The sequence below is a fragment of the Eleutherodactylus coqui genome, chromosome 11 (genome assembly GCF_035609145.1).
Source record: "Eleutherodactylus coqui strain aEleCoq1 chromosome 11, aEleCoq1.hap1, whole genome shotgun sequence".
In the NCBI taxonomy this organism is placed as follows: domain Eukaryota; kingdom Metazoa; phylum Chordata; class Amphibia; order Anura; family Eleutherodactylidae; genus Eleutherodactylus; species Eleutherodactylus coqui.
In genome coordinates this window covers 132248784-132264333 of record NC_089847.1, presented here as the reverse complement: position 1 = coordinate 132264333, position 15550 = coordinate 132248784, and the positions used below count along the sequence as shown (strand labels likewise).

The following is a 15550-nucleotide window of genomic DNA, read 5'->3' as shown; positions in this document are numbered from 1 at the left end:
ACTATACGGTGCAGTGCCCTTCTATAGGTATACTATACGGTGCAGTGCCCTTCTATAGGTATACTACACGCTGCAGTGCTCTTCTATAGGTATACTATACGGTGCAGTGCCCTTCTATAGGTATACTACACGCTGCAGTGCTCTTCTATAGGTATACTACACGCTGCAGTGCCCTTCCATAGGTATACTACACGCTGCAGTGGCCTTCTATAGGTATACTATACGCTGCAGTGCCCTTCTATAGGTATACTATACGCTGCAGTGCCCTTCTATAGGTATACTATACGCTGCAGTGCCCTTCTATAGGTATACTACACGCTGCAGTGCCCTTCCATAGGTATACTACACGCTGCAGTGGCCTTCTACAGGTATACTACACGCTGCAGTGCCCTTCCATAGGTATACTATACGCTGCAGTGCCCTTCTATAGGTATACTACACGCTGCAGTGCCCTTCTATAGGTATACTACACGGTGCAGTGCCCTTCTATAGGTATACTATACGCTGCAGTGCCCTTCTATAGGTATACTACACGGTGCAGTGCCCTTCTACAGGTATACTACACGCTGCAGTGCCCTTCTATAGGTATACTATACGCTGCAGTGCCCTTCTATAGGTATACTACACGGTGCAGTGCCCTTCTATAGGTATACTATACGCTGCAGTGCCCTTCTATAGGTATACTACACGGTGCGTGCCCTTCTACAGGTATACTACACGCTGCAGTGCCCTTCCATAGGTATATTACACGCTGCAGTGCCCTTCCATAGGTATACTACACGCTGCAGTGCCCTTCCATAGGTATATTACACGCTGCAGTCTTCGCCTATACATATTACATGCCGTGATGTAACACATACAAGTTCATTCAGTATCTGCAGTCCCCGCCCCCAGCTACTCTGCCCCGGGCATGCGCAGTAGGCCGAGCTGTCCGCGCCTGCGCACTGATCAGTAGGGTACTGTGCCCCTCAAACATGGCCGAGCTGCTGCGGCCAAGATGCTGAGATTTTCCGTGGGATGGGAGGACTGCGGGCAGCCATGGCGAGGCTGGCAGACTACTTCATTGTGGTGGGATACGACCATGAGAAGACAGGTATGTACCCGCTGCCAATGCCTCAGCTTCACTGCTCCTCAGGTGATGAGGATGCTGCAGCTGCCTGAGTCCCCCCCCCCTCTCTGATATATATGGGATCGTCCCCCTCGCATCTTGCTGCGGTTGGCACATACTAAGTGCTGCAGATAGGGGGGATTCCGCTGTTGTTCTCCCGGTCCGGCCACTACCCCAGTGTTTTGTATATTGGGAATGTCTCCCTCCCCTCATGTCACATCCTGAGTGACGCGGGGGGATGTCCTCCTCACAGTGATGGCTGCACGACTACAGGGTAATCGGTAGCAACCGCCGGGGGGAGGAGAAGGGTGCAGGGTATGTGCCCACCGAGTCAGTGGGTGCAGGATAAGTGCCCACCTACCTGCAGGGTGCAAGATATGTGCCCACCCGGCGACAGGGTGCAGGGTATTTGCCCACCTGGTAACAGGGTGCAGAGTATGTGCCGGCTGAGCCATTGGGTGCAAGATAAGACCCTGCAGCTAGGTGGGCAATGTGCCCGCAGAGCCAGTGGGTGCAGGGTATGTGCCCACTGTGGGACAGGGTGCAGGGTATGTGCCCATCGTGGGACAGGGTGCAGGGTATGTGCCCATCGTGGGACAGGGTGCAGGGTATGTGCCCATCGTGGGACAGGGTGCAGGGTATGTGCCCACTGTGGGACAGGGTGCAGGGTATGTGCCCACTGTGGGACAGGGTGCAGGGTATGTGCCCACTGTGGGACAGGGTGCAGGGTATGTGCCCACTGTGGGACAGGGTGCAGGGTATGTGCCCACTGTGGGACAGGGTGCAGGGTATGTGCCCACTGTGGGACAGGGTGCAGGGTATGTGCCCATCGTGGGACAGGGTGCAGGGTATGTGCCCATCGTGGGACAGGGTGCAGGGTATGTGCTCGCCTAAGTGCAAGATGTGCCCACCGATATATGCTGCCTCGTTGCCGAGTATTGGTCCACAGAGCCAGTGGATTTTGGTACATGCCCACCTGGGTGCAGCGTATTTGCCCACTGAGCCATAGGTTGCAGGATATGTGCCCACTGAGGTGCAGGGTGCGCGCTGGCTCAGCTTGGGGGTACACACAACAGTCCACTAGCGCCCCTCTCAGCTGACGCACAGTATGAGGGGCCTTGTGCCACACCGCCTGGCTCGCGTTGCCTGCAGTTAGTGCCCTGCAGCGGCCTGGTGATGACACTGTGCTGGCTTCTACTTTGGGTTGTGCAGCGCCCCCTGTAGTCGGTCGCCTACAATGGTGGCGGAGCTCCTCATCATGTATGCGGAGTTTCGCCTGTGATGCGCTCCGTGTCTCCAGCGTCCGCAGCGTTGTTAGATCGCTGCCCCTGGCAGAGGATGGGCCCTGGTACTGTGCCCAAAAGTCTGCCGCTCCGCCAACCTCGTGAGAATCTCTCCTTTAAGTGTTATTAATGAGACGTTTCATAGATTAATACGAGGATTTCCACCCCGGATGACCCCCGAACAGGCCGCTCTTTGTGTCTTCTACAGATATGGACGCTTCTGCATAAGTGACAACAGGAAGTAGCGCCATATTGGTTGGCGCCCCTCGGGATCTCCCAACCCTGGTAAACCCCAAGATTTCAAATGGCGGAATATTGGCCATAAAATATGTTAGTGTGCCAGACGCCTGAGTATTATTTGTATCGCCATGGCAACCAATATGGTGCTGGCCTCTCCAGCAGTGGTGGGCATAGGGCCCACTACTACAGCAGCTGCTGGTTGGTCCCCCACCATGTAATGCCCTCCCGCTCTGCATCCTGTTGGCATCCTTTCTAGTCTGCGCCGGGTGCGTGCCTCCATTCTAGGGGCCCGTTCACACGGACAGATACGCTCCATGTTTCGCTCGTACTCATTGATTTCAGTGGATTCCTTCACATCAGCGTGTATTACCCGTGACTACGCCGCATCTTCATGGACTGGTATACACTGATGCCCGTGTGATTGAGCCGTAAGGACCTGTTCACACGGCAGATTTTGGGCACAGACTCCGCCCCGGATCCCCACGGCAATTTTAGCGTCTTTAGATCTTTTAGCGTTTGGGTCTCGGCGCGGATCATATGGTATCGATTTCTAAATCTGCATCACGGGGAAAAAAAATTTGATGCCAATTGGTAATGCAGACGGCACGTCGGGGCGCTGCGTGCAGATTTGCCCCGTTGACGGGGACAGGATGTGCGTGCAATTCTGTACCTCTGCCTCCGTTTTCTGGCGCGGATTGTAGCATCCACGTTGCCCCCGGATCAGCGGGTGGTTGAGGGGGATAACTGGTGGTCCTGGTACAACCCGAATGTTTCAGGTGTTCATCCATCTGCTGGATGGGTGAAGGCTAACAGATTGGTGGGGTCCACTGATCACTAGAACAGGAGTCCTGAAGCCCCCTGAGTGGACTGAATGCCTTCGTTGGAGGTCGGACCCCACAATATTCGGTCTTCACCTATACAAACTTGAACCAGCATAAAGGGTTCCCGCGACTAAACAGTTGATGACTTCTCCTCAGTACAGTTCATCAATAGTTGATCGTGGGGGTCCGCCACTGGGGGTCCCTCCGATCAGTGGTGCTCAGCTGAGTGCGTCTGTCACAGCGCCGTACATTACATAGTACATTAATTTTCATGGGGCGGAGCTTCGTTCAGGTCATGTGACCAATAGACGTCATGTCGCAAGTCTGAGAAGAAGGCCGTAGGGTTCACTCAAGCGTCACAACCTCTTCAGTTACCTGAGCGGCAGACCCCCCATCATCAACTATTGATGTCCTGTCCCAAGGAGTTCAGTTCTGGAAAGCCCCTTTAAGTAACCAAAATACCAAAAGTCTGTCAAATTGCGCCCTAGTGACCCAATATACTGTTAGGTGTGTGACATCATAAGACCGTCTCCCATTGAAGATATTGCCCAAGAGGCCATCTGCTAATTAGTCCTGGACTGTCCAGTGGGCGGAGTCAGATTCTGCCAGCGGTCCGGCTCTCTTCCTGCCTATTCTGTTGAACACTGCGCCCGCCAGCGATGTCATGTGCTCCTCCTCCCACGCGCCACCCTAAAAGACTGGGCACATGCACAGTGGGTTGTTCTCGAGCCGGAAAAGGTAACGCTGGGTTCCTTAAGGTGTCGCACACTTAACAGTCTATTGGGCTACCAGGGCAAAATGTCGGAGCTGACTTCCTTTAGGGGGCGCTCACACGGAAGCTGATTTGATACAAATTTTTGTGTGGATCTGCAGCAGATTTCATCCTTTCAGTTGCTTTCAAATGGAAGGTGTGAAATCTGCTGCCAATCTGCACCAAACCCACAGCAGGTGTGAACGTCGGCTTAAAGGGTCACAATTCGTCTCTTAAAGCAGAACAATCCTAAAACAGAACAACCTGGAAAGTTCTCGGAGAGTCTTACTTTGTAGTTCTTTACCTCCAACTTCCTGTGAACAATTTGTTACTGTTGCGTACTCATCAGACCACCATGACGACTTCTCCCCAGCTTTCTCACGCCCCTGGCGATGCAGCCATATGCCTGCTGTAGTTGTACATAGCTAGCCACGTCTGTTATTCAGGAGTCCGGAAAGAACCTTGGTTGAGCTGCAATGGCGGCCATATTGGTTATCACCCTACAGAGTGCGGATACGTGGAGTTGGATGGAACTGGTCCTGTAGGCTGAATTATCGCTGCGTCGGTGCGGTTTGCGATGGACAGCGCGTTGCAAACCTTAGGCGCAAAGTTGACTTTTTGTGCCCCAGAAATAAAATCTTCCTTGGAATATGGCCCAAAAAGCGCGGCGTTGGCGGTGGATATTATGGCGCTGAGGTGTGCATAGATTGAGATACATGACGTGGGTGACGGTGATACAAATGGAGTAAACGGTATTTTTGCGCCGTGTGAGCACATCGTAGATCTGCGCCCCTGTGTGTCTGTCAGGCTCCTCATGGTTCGGGGTTGATATGGCGGTGCTGTGTACCGTCAGCGGCGGTCGCTTGGCTTCATCCTCAGATCATCCCATGATTTGACTTGTAAATTGGTTGTCGGCGCAGTCACACAGTCCAGATATCTTTGCATCCCTCGTGGAACACATTGCCTTAAAGGGCCGGTCTGTAAATAAGGTAATGGCTGCGCAGAGAAAACTTCTTCAACTTTTAATATATTCTAGGGAGAGTTACAAACTATTCCACACGTAGAAAAGTCGTAGATTTTTGTTCTGGTCCCGCCACTTTTTCGAAAAATGGTCTGAGCTTTTGGGAGGACGACAGATTTCTGTATAATTTACACTAGAAGTTGGCGTAAATTATGGCGTAAATGTTGTCGTGTTCGGGACGGACGCACGTTTACTGCGAAGGCGCCCGGGACCGCTGAATACATGAAGAGACTGCGCTGGGGGAAACCTTACTAAGCCTGGCGCAGGAAATGCTGGACTTGGTAAACTTCCCTCTCTGTTATCAAGATCTCTGCTTGCTGTCAGTAAATGAAAACGTTGTTGTTCAGTTCCAGAGCCTGTGATCCCATCCGGACCGCTATGATTGTATCTACAGTGTGAGCTAACAGGCTGACTGATACAATGTAACAGACTCACAGCAGAGAGTTGTGCTGCGGATGTATCATATAGGATTGTCCAGAATGGCGACAACTGTAACAAACCCTCAGCTGTAGGAGATGTCCCGGTGGTGACAAGAATGTTCCCATCCCCTGACAGAAATCAGAGATGTTAAATTGTGAGAGACGGAAACACAAAGGTTGGGAAATTCTAATGACAAGAGGATTAAAGAGTTTTATTTTTTTTATATACATATAAGTGGAAATCAGGAGGGGGCGGAGCTGGGGAAATGACAGACGATGGGCATGGTGATGAGACTGGGAGTGATGGTAATGTTGGGGGCAGTGATGGGCACAGTGACGGAGGTAATGATGGGTAGTGATGGTAATGTTGGGGGCAGTGACGGGCACAGTGACGGAGGTAATGATGGGTAGTGATGGTAATGTTGGGGGCAGTGATGGGCACAGTGACGGAGGTAATGATGGGTAGTGATGGTAATGTTGGGGGCAGTGATGGGCACAGTGACGGAGGTAATGATGGGTAGTGATGGTAATGTTGGGGGCAGTGATGGGCACAGTGACGGAGGTAATGATGGGTAGTGATGGTAATGTTGGGGGCAGTGATGGGCACAGTGACGGAGATGATGGGCAGTGATGGTGATGTTGGGGACAATGACGAGCACAGTGACGGAGGTAATGATGGGTAGTGATGGTAATGTTGGGGGCAGTGATGGGCACAGTGACGGAGGTAATGGCGGGCAGCGATGGTGCATGTAGTCAGTATCCTGGAGCAATACATTGCGCCCGTCAGCTCTGACCAGGTATTGTTATACCCTAACTTTGTGACATCAGCGACCGTTTCCATAACCTCGCCCCGCCGCCCGCCCGCACCTGCAGCCCCCGTTAGGAGGCTTTTGTCTTTGGAAACCTTTCTCGCAGTGGTCGCCGCGGTCGGGGGCTCCGCTCACGCTTCCATCCTTCTGTTCCCTTACGGAACTTGATCCATCAAAATGACAGAATTCATTGACTTTATTGGGTTCTGTCCCCAGTTATGTCAGAAACCCCAGACAGGAGGCAGCAATGAGAGTGTGAACAGAGCCTAAAAGAGACGGGTCATAGAATGGCAATATAGTACCGTAACCCCCAGTGGTGCCCGTCTCCAGAGCCCATGTCAGGGGTCAGTAAGGGGTAAAGCATGGTGGACAGACGCATCAACGGTCAGAGCCTCCCTGACTCCTATAGAAGACGCCGCTGAGTTGCGCCTATTTAGGGTACCGGTAGACGTAGCATGTCTCCACCACAAAATGCAGGCAAAAGCTCTGCCGATAGCCGGCCGGCTCCCGGATTCATCAGTCCAAGCAATGTAACAAGTCCAGGTGTTTAGAGCATAGATGAAGTGTAAAGCATGGGGGAAGGGCAACGCAGCAGGAGGTAGGTTTTGGACTACCACAGGCTCGGATAGACAGTGCAGTGGAGCTCTGTCCTGAGGCATGGAGATTCGCGGGGACGGTGGCGTTCGTGGGGATGTAGCGAGTCGGTTGTCATGGAGAATCCGTGAATTTGAAGCTTTCCGTGTTCTTTGGCAGCTTGTGAAGTGATGTCTGCGACCTCCAGCGGGTAGTGTAACGCTACAGATGGGGGGGGCGCTTCTGTACTATAATCAGCACTCCGACGTCTCCCGGACCCCCTGTGTCCGTCCACTCCCTTCCTCTGTCACCCACAGACCCTGGACAAGAGAAGGATCAGATATTTGGGGATATTCGCGCCCGCCACTAATTTTGCAGCCTCCAGTGCGATCCGGAATGAAATCCCAGACGAAAGGTCGCAGCGTGCGGTACCATCTCATCCGGCGGAGCGCTGGATGGAAGCCACTCGAGTCCCTTTATAGCCAGTGGCCTGTCTGGCACCAAGTCCTGTGTTATTAACGTGGGTGAGCGCGATATTACATGCCGTGTAATAACATTGTTTTGCTCATGTAAACAGATCCATTGCAGCGAATGCGCTCTATTTCCGTGCGTTTCACAATGCGCAAAACTTGCACGATAAAATCGCTTATATAAAGACACTTAGGAGCCAACTCTGGCGCGATCTGTCATGGGGGGCTGTACTTGACACAACGGGTATATGTAAAGTTATAGTTATCCATGGGGGTCCGACAGTCGGGGTCTCCCCGATCCTGAAGGCCCCCGTATTAATGCAGCACAGGTTGTGCACCCATGGTCCATTTATCCCAACACAAGCGCTCAGCAATCTCCGGCTCTCCCATTGAAATGAATGGTGCGGAGGTACATGTGCGATCTGCGCAGTGTAGGACCAAGATGGCGGCTGTGATCCCGCTACCCAACGGCAGGCTGCAAACAAGTCCACGGTGCACCAATGGGTCTTGCCAGCACAGCTCAGGGCTCCTCTGCGTCTGGACCTCGTGGGTCACATCAAGACGTGGCGGGCCTTTGGTTTGACACATGTGATCTGGATGCACTCAATGAGTGTTCCCATTCACTGACAGCAAGCAGAAGTCTTGGTGAAAGATTGTAACACAAAGGAGGAGACTTGTCAGAAGTTGTGGAGTAGTCGTACGTAGCGACCAATCAGATCGCTGCTGTCATCCGAAGGTTGAATCTGACCCTCTGGATGTCGTCTCCATTTTTGCACCAGAATTAGGAAGTTGCGGACCTGCTGGTTTGTCACATGATGATTAGTCCTCATTTACATAATGCCGGACGAGGTCGCCTCCAACGAGGTTTGCTGCCCGGTTTCAGAAATCTCAGTTAATCTTCCTCCATCCAGCACTGAAAAAAGCAGAAGTGATTGCGCCTGCATGGAAGCTTCCGCATGGGGAGACAACGCAGCCGTGAACTGCGACCCGCTGCCACATGTGTCCGAACACGGCCCTGGCGCTGAAGTCACCCGCAGCGATATGCAGAAATCCGAATGTTGTAAGTGCGTTTCCGCTAAGGCTGCGCTCACATCTAGTGGAAATGGCGCGGAGTTTCCATGACGGGAAATATGCGTCTAAATCTGCACCAATGATGCGGGTTTTGGCGCAGATCTGCAGCTGGTTTCACCTTTTCAGTACAAGGTGTGACGTCCGCTGCAGATCTGCGCCAATGGTGCCAACTTGGATGCGGGTTCTCTGCGATGTGCGAACGCACCCTCAGTGTGAATTCCATCGCTAAAAACCGCAGCTTTCTGTCGCGGTGTTTGGTGCGGATCGGCCCGTGGGTGAAGCCCTCGCAAAGGGCAAAGTCCAACTGCAGAATGCCCATTGATGGGGCTATATGAGGGGTGGCATTCATGCAGAGAATTCAGTGGGGAATCCTACTGTGTGAACCCCAGAGGGGTGTGCGGAGAGTTAAAAAAAATCCTACGAGCAGGCAGTGGGCTCAGGAAAGGGCATAGTTACCGGTCAGAGTGCCCCCCTGTTCCAGCATCGGACCCCTTGTCCTCGCTGCTCCAAGCTGTGGTGATCACATATCATTCACCCATATCCGCGCTACGGTCAGATATGGTGTGTGAAAATGCATTGCTTTCAGTTTGTTTCTCGCACGAGCGATTTTCCTCCTGGGTCGTTGATGTCCGTTTTTTTGGCAATTCGGCTTCGGGATCGGCCATTTTTTCCTGTGACAACAAAGACGACTGATCGCACTGCGCTGGGGTGTAGATGCGAGGTTCATGGAGTGCGATATGACTCTTCTATTCTTCCTATTGCAGCTCGATCTTCACGTGCCTGAATGTCGCATGTTGCAGAGACGCAATGCTTTTTTTTTTTTTTCTAGCAAACCGCATCGCCCTCGCAGCAGCAGCCGCAGGTTGAGGAGCGCGATATCGGACATATATCGCCCATGTGAATGCATCCTCCATAATTCTTCTGTCTCATGGGGGAGGTTGCCCCTTCTCTGGTTCGGGATCTGTTGGGGGTTATCTCCTTTCATTCATTCCAAGCGCCGCTCCTCATTCATATGTACGGGGGTCTCGGCTGAGTGACATTTAGACCGGACTGAACAAAAGGCGCTCAGTGTGGCCCTCCCACCCGCTGCATTCTCCTGCGCTGCCGCCATCGGATTCCAGCGTCACTTCTTTGTCTGCAGTAAAGTGCTGATGCGACTTGCCGTTATCTGTCCAGAGATCAGCGGCATCATGCAGAGCCGGGGCATGCTGGGAGTTGTAGTTACACATCCGCCGCTTATACAGGATTTCCTGGAGGAGAAGGAAAACATTTCCGCTGCAATTCAGGAGAAATTAGCCGATTTCTTATCCCCCCCCCCCCCCCCGTCCCCCATTGTACTCGCACATTCATCTGGCAGCTTTTCGGCTTCATTCACTTTTAAGCCGCCTCCGCTCAGCGTGCGCCCCGGCTCTGTCCTCATTGTGGGGGTTCGGGTCGGTTCACACGGTGTAGAACTGCTGGGGATATTTCTTGCAGCGGAATAGGCTGTTTTACGTGCGCAGCTGACCCTCGCTCTGCAGGCTGCGCACGCACGCGCTGTTCTCTATGGGAGCGCACACAGCTGCAGAGAGAAGTCCGCTGACCTCCATGGCTGACAGCGCAGGAACAGGTGAGTATATACCTGCACCCCTGGACTCCCCAGGACCCCCTCTATAAGCAGCGTGAAGCTCGGCGCAGGGGTGTAAATGCCGCAACCCGCAGTACGTGAGCAGCAGTAATCCGCTACTAAATAAATGAAATTTAAGAATATAAAGGAGCAGCTTGAAAAAAAAGTCTCCAGCGGGCGTCTTTAGGTTGCAGGACACAGATCAAAAATACACATATGCTGTGCCCTTGGCCTAATGGAGACTTGTGGTACAACCAGTGCTTTAAAGGTCATCAGTATCTGATCTATAGCGGTCTTCTACTGATTTCTGCATAAAGCAGACAGCTCCGTTCTCACTGCAGTGGCCAGGCTTGGTATTACACCCATTGTTTTCAATGGAAACCTGGCCTGCAATACCAATATTGGCCACTGAAGTGAGAATGGAGCTGTCTGCTTCCTGCAGAAACCAGCTCTGTGCATGAGCACACTGACCCAGCGAAGAGCTGATCAGTGGTGGTCCTGTGCAGCAGACCCTCACTGATATACCATCAATAGTCTACAACTGGACAACCCCTTTAAGGAGGCTTTACATGGAAAAAGTATCTTCCGAATAGTCACTTGATGCAGCAAATGTAGGTGACAGTTGTTCCATGTAAACACGGCCACCGACCTTGTGACGAGCGAGAAGCGTGAATGTTCGTTAGGCGATAAAAATAGCCGCGAGGCGCGCTGTTTGAAGACTCATCACTCGATTGGCTATATGTACGACGGTTAACTGGCTAATTCATATATTCACCCTGTGCTTCCTGGTTCATGAATAAAATGCTAAAACTTCAGTAAAGACCGGCATTTGGCGCAATAAAGAGAGAAATCATGGTGGCAGATTCCAGTTATGCCACTTAAAGCCAGTGGGTGACAATCTCAACAGGTTCAGTAGTGGGTCTCAGAAGTGACTGCTACCTGTTATCTGTTCAGAATACATGTTTGGTTATAGGAGAGACTGCTTGTTAAAGGGGTTGTCGAGTTGTGAACTATTGATGGCATGTCCTAAATCAGTGAGGGTCTTCCACCCAGGACCTCCACCAATCAGCTATTTGCCCGGCCGGTGTGCTTGTGCACTGAGCTGATTTCTGCAGGAAGCACACAGTGCCGTTCCCACTGTGGTGGCTAGGCTTGGTATTGCAGACTAAGATCCCATTGCAGTGAATGGGTGTAATACCAAGCTTGATCACTGCAGTGGGAACAGAGCTATCTGCTTCCAGCAGAAAACGGCTTAGTACACAAATGCATTGGGCCAGGGGACAGCTGATCAGCAGGGAACCCTCGCCGATCTACTATTGATGGCCTAAGGGTGGGTCATCAATAGTTTACAACTGATGGGGAAACAACCAGTAAGTTGGCCCATTCATAAAATATGTCTTCTGCTCGGCACCTTGTATCCAGTCACTGACTAGCGGTTCATCCTCTCCACTTGTCCAGCACGTCCCATTTCCTCTTTCACCATCGTATGTATCCCCCAGGAGCCGACCCTGGATATTGTCCCAAACCCACATCCTCCGCTCCTGCACTCCGGGTCCCTCGGGGCCCCTTCACACCCAGACTTTTTTTCCATCCTATATTTTCCATTCTCTGGTTCAGATTCCGTTTCCTTCTGCATCCAATAAACAGGACGCGGCTGCCGCTTATCGGAGGGCCGATCTACTTCCCCAGCGCTGGGTGCCATCACATCATGGCGGGGAGCAACCTTACCATGTGGGACCCCCACGGTGAGAATCATCAGGTCAAAGTTCACTCTTAGGAGAACCTATATATCCAAGTGAACCGCTTACAGTGTGTGATCCGGTGCTATGTCTGTATACTGGAGTCCTATAGGGAAATATCAGTAGGAAGACATGGATGTGCTACATGATGGTATGGCGCACGGGCTCCTGGGGGCCCCGGAACATGGAGTGCAATTTTGTATTGTGGCCCTTATAAGAAAAAGATAGTAACACTCAGTTGTAAAGGTGTAGAGTAGCGTGTGAGGGCAGGAATCCGCGTTCCACATCTCTTAGTCCTGCGGACCGCCGCTATGAAGGCACTAGGGGAAGCGTACTGGAAGTGGCTCCTCCTCCTGCGAGAAATCCATGTTCTGTGGCCCCTGGGGGCCCATGAACCGTGCCATCGTGTAGAGCATCCATGCCTTCCTGTTCACGTACCCTGTGATTCCCATATGGGACCGCAGTATTGGTATATGGCGCTGGACTCTCTGACCTGTATGCTGTATATGACACCATGTATCTAAGCTTCCCCTGCAGATCTGGGATCGTTGGGCATAGAAGCCGATGACTCCCGGAGCTCCCACAATGCATTGCTTTCTGGTAAAAACATTATGCTGTCTCTGTCTTCCCAGCCACCACCTCGTGGACAGCAGTGTTCCCATGTCTGGCCACCTTTTTAAGGTGCGTTTACACAGGCTGATTATCGGGCACGACCATTCCACGGAACGTAAATAGGCCCTTAGGTTACAGGACCTCATATCTGCAGGACGGGTTCCGCTGTGGCGCACTTCGTGGGAGACAGTATCTGATCTGGAAGCATTACCCACAATGCACTACAGTAGAGTGCAGTGCATCATGGGATCTAAGTTCTACTGTAAAGTCAGCACAGTTTTAATAAAATCCAATCAGCACTCGGCAGAATTGTGAATGCAGCTCTGGAGTGTAAGATGAAAAGAAGTAAAGCAAAGTTCTTACTTTTAAATACAAAGTGCTTAAAGTTCTCCCAAAGTGAAAGGGTTTTCTGGTTAGAATTTAACTCTCGAAAATCAGAGCTAAAAGGGTTAAAACAATAAAGCAAAGGGTGCTTACCTGTCCTCAGTGCCGGGGATCCAGTGCGGCAGCACCACGATTTCTGCAGTCTCTGTTGACCAATCGGAGGCCGCAGCATCACGGTCCGGAACGCTTGGCATCATGCCATCCAAGATGTGAACGGGTGGTGACGCTGCGGCCTCCGATTGGAAGGCAGAGGTCATCTGACTTTCACTGTGAACAGAGACTTAATGCGGGGCTGCAGCGTTGGGCTGAGGGCGGTAAGTACCTTTATTTAATATTTAATCCTCTTGACTCTGATTTTATAAAGTTAACTTCTAACCGGCCGACCCCTTTAAACGCGGCATTTTTTTTAGCTTCTAGATCAGATACTTGCTGGGAGTTGTAGTTCAGAAGCTAATTGTGTGATTATTGCATAATATGTCCTGTAATAATAACCCCCCCCCCCCCCCCGCCATGTTATCACCCCCACTGGTGTTATCATTACTCCCCCCCCCCCCATCCCCGGTGTTATCGCGCTGCAGCCATCGATATCTGGATCATAACAACTGTCGGAGCGGACAATGAAAACATTATTGTTTTGGAGCTTGTAAAGGAAGCCGACGGGTGGAGCAGTGGCAGGTGATTGTATCTTGCCTCCACCTGTCATGTACAAACAGCCGGCTGATCATATCTGTGTTTTCTCTAAGCAGCGATCAATCTGAATCAACATTTCCAGGAAGATCGCGGATGAGCGCCGCGCTTTATGCTGCCGCTCTCATATACTTTGTTCTTGTTCCGCAATGTTTTTCAAGATGTCGTCTGTCAAGAAATGGAAAAACTCCGACCCAGGGACTGAAAATCTGCACAGACTTCATACAGCTGAGGTGTTGTTAATATGTATCCACCCTAGACAATCCTGCAGCAGCACACATCTTGTTACAATGTATCAGCGCAGTACCTGGATAAAGTACACACCGCCGCCTGCCACTGCTGTCTGTTCACCCGGGAGCGCTAGTCGTTCAGAGAATAGGGGTAGAGCGGCCAGAAATCCCCACCGCCCGCCTCCATTCCCAGTAAACAGGCAGTCGCTCATAGATGAACAGCCGATAGTCGCCTTGTTTGCAGGCGAGCTAAAAACCAACGACTCCGACAAGTGAGCGGTTTGTCGCTCAGTGCCCTGTTGTCCGCGGGAGCACTACTGCCCAAATTCGCTGTTTCCAGCAGTTATTCGGATGGTGATCGCCCCGTATAAAGTACAGTAAGTCTGGGGGAACTGTCTTATGTTCTCCGATAAGGGACCGATGGCAGATTATTGCCAGGGAGGTAGTGGGTGGCCGCACATTTCCCCTTAGGGGCATTCATGCTGGCGATCTTCTGTCTGATAGCGGTATGGACCGGACCTGAGCGTGACAGTAACACATGGATTTCAAAGTGTTTATTCACATGACCAGTTTTCTTTCTGCGCGGCCTAGCAAAGAATCGCCCCTTATTTCCTATGGGATCTTTAAAAAAAACCCGCCTCGCTTGCACGCCGTGCGCCTTGTAAGAGAGCGCCATGCGTTTTTATTCTATTGTAACTCTAGGAGCAGCATGTGATTTTTATTTATTTTTGTACATATCGCATGTACTGGGATGCAACGTGTTTTTATGCAAAAAATGAATCTTTTAGCGTGCGATTGCGGTCAGAGTATCTCGGAACATTATCGCACTCGCCTGTGTAACATATCCTTCAGAAACCATCTCTGTTCTATCAGAGAAAAAGACAGAAAAATTGCATGCATAATTTTTTTAATTTTTTTTTTACTGGTGGTTTATTATTTTTGCGTTTTTAGTCCTTTTTGCTTTTTTTTTTTTTCCTCCAAAGAAAAAGAGGATGACAAAACAACGTGGACCCAAACAGCACAGCAAAAGTGAGAAAAAGCGCAGTGTTTGTAGGCGTCTCGTATCTTACTATTCATCTACTGCAAGAATCCGGTCGCATCATTTTTTTTTTACAAAATTAACACAGTTCAACCCAAGAAAAATACATCATTTTTGGAAAAAAAGAATGTGATCAGCTTTTCCCTGGTTTCACACTAAGGGCCCTTTTACACGGGATGATCAATTATTCAGATTTCTGCATCCGGAGGGAATCTGAACGATTATCGCTCAGTGTAAATGCCCCGACCGAACGGCGAACGAGAATTTGTGCGCATCTTGTTTGTCGTTTTAGTTTCTGCATGCAGGCGTGAACAGGCAGTCATTCATCTGTGAATGGAGGCGGGAGACCAGAATGATCCCTGCCCACGTCGCCTCCATTCACTGTGATGGCACAGAAACTATCATCACTGGTACGAACTGTCAGACATCTGCGCCCAAGAGGTCCTTGCGTGTAAAAGGGCCCTTTTAAGTAGTTTTTGCATGGGCTGATTACAGGTTACTGCATCATTCTGTGTAAACAGGCAGCGGTTCATCTATGAAGCACTGCCTATTTACTGTGAATAGAGGCAGGCGGGCTGGCCGGCTCCGCCTTGATCCTCAGCCGGCTCCGCCTTGATCCTCGGCCGGCTCCCCCTTGATCCTCGGCCGGCTCCCCCTTGATCCTCGGCCGGCTCCCCCTTGATCCTC

General features: G+C 51.3%; 1 protein-coding gene across 4 annotated transcripts in view; it reads left to right on the top strand.

Annotated features, from left to right (window-relative positions):
* The first annotated feature begins 962 nt into the window (after positions 1–962).
* Positions 963–15550, top strand: part of SBF2 (SET binding factor 2) — a 300830-nt gene continuing 286242 nt past the window's right edge. For all 4 annotated transcript variants that reach the window (XM_066583539.1, XM_066583538.1, XM_066583537.1 and 1 more), the window contains exon 1: positions 963–1093. In XM_066583539.1, coding sequence (XP_066439636.1) covers positions 1018–1093 — 76 coding nt within the window. In that variant the 5' untranslated portion in view covers positions 963–1017. The remainder of the gene's footprint in view (positions 1094–15550) is intronic.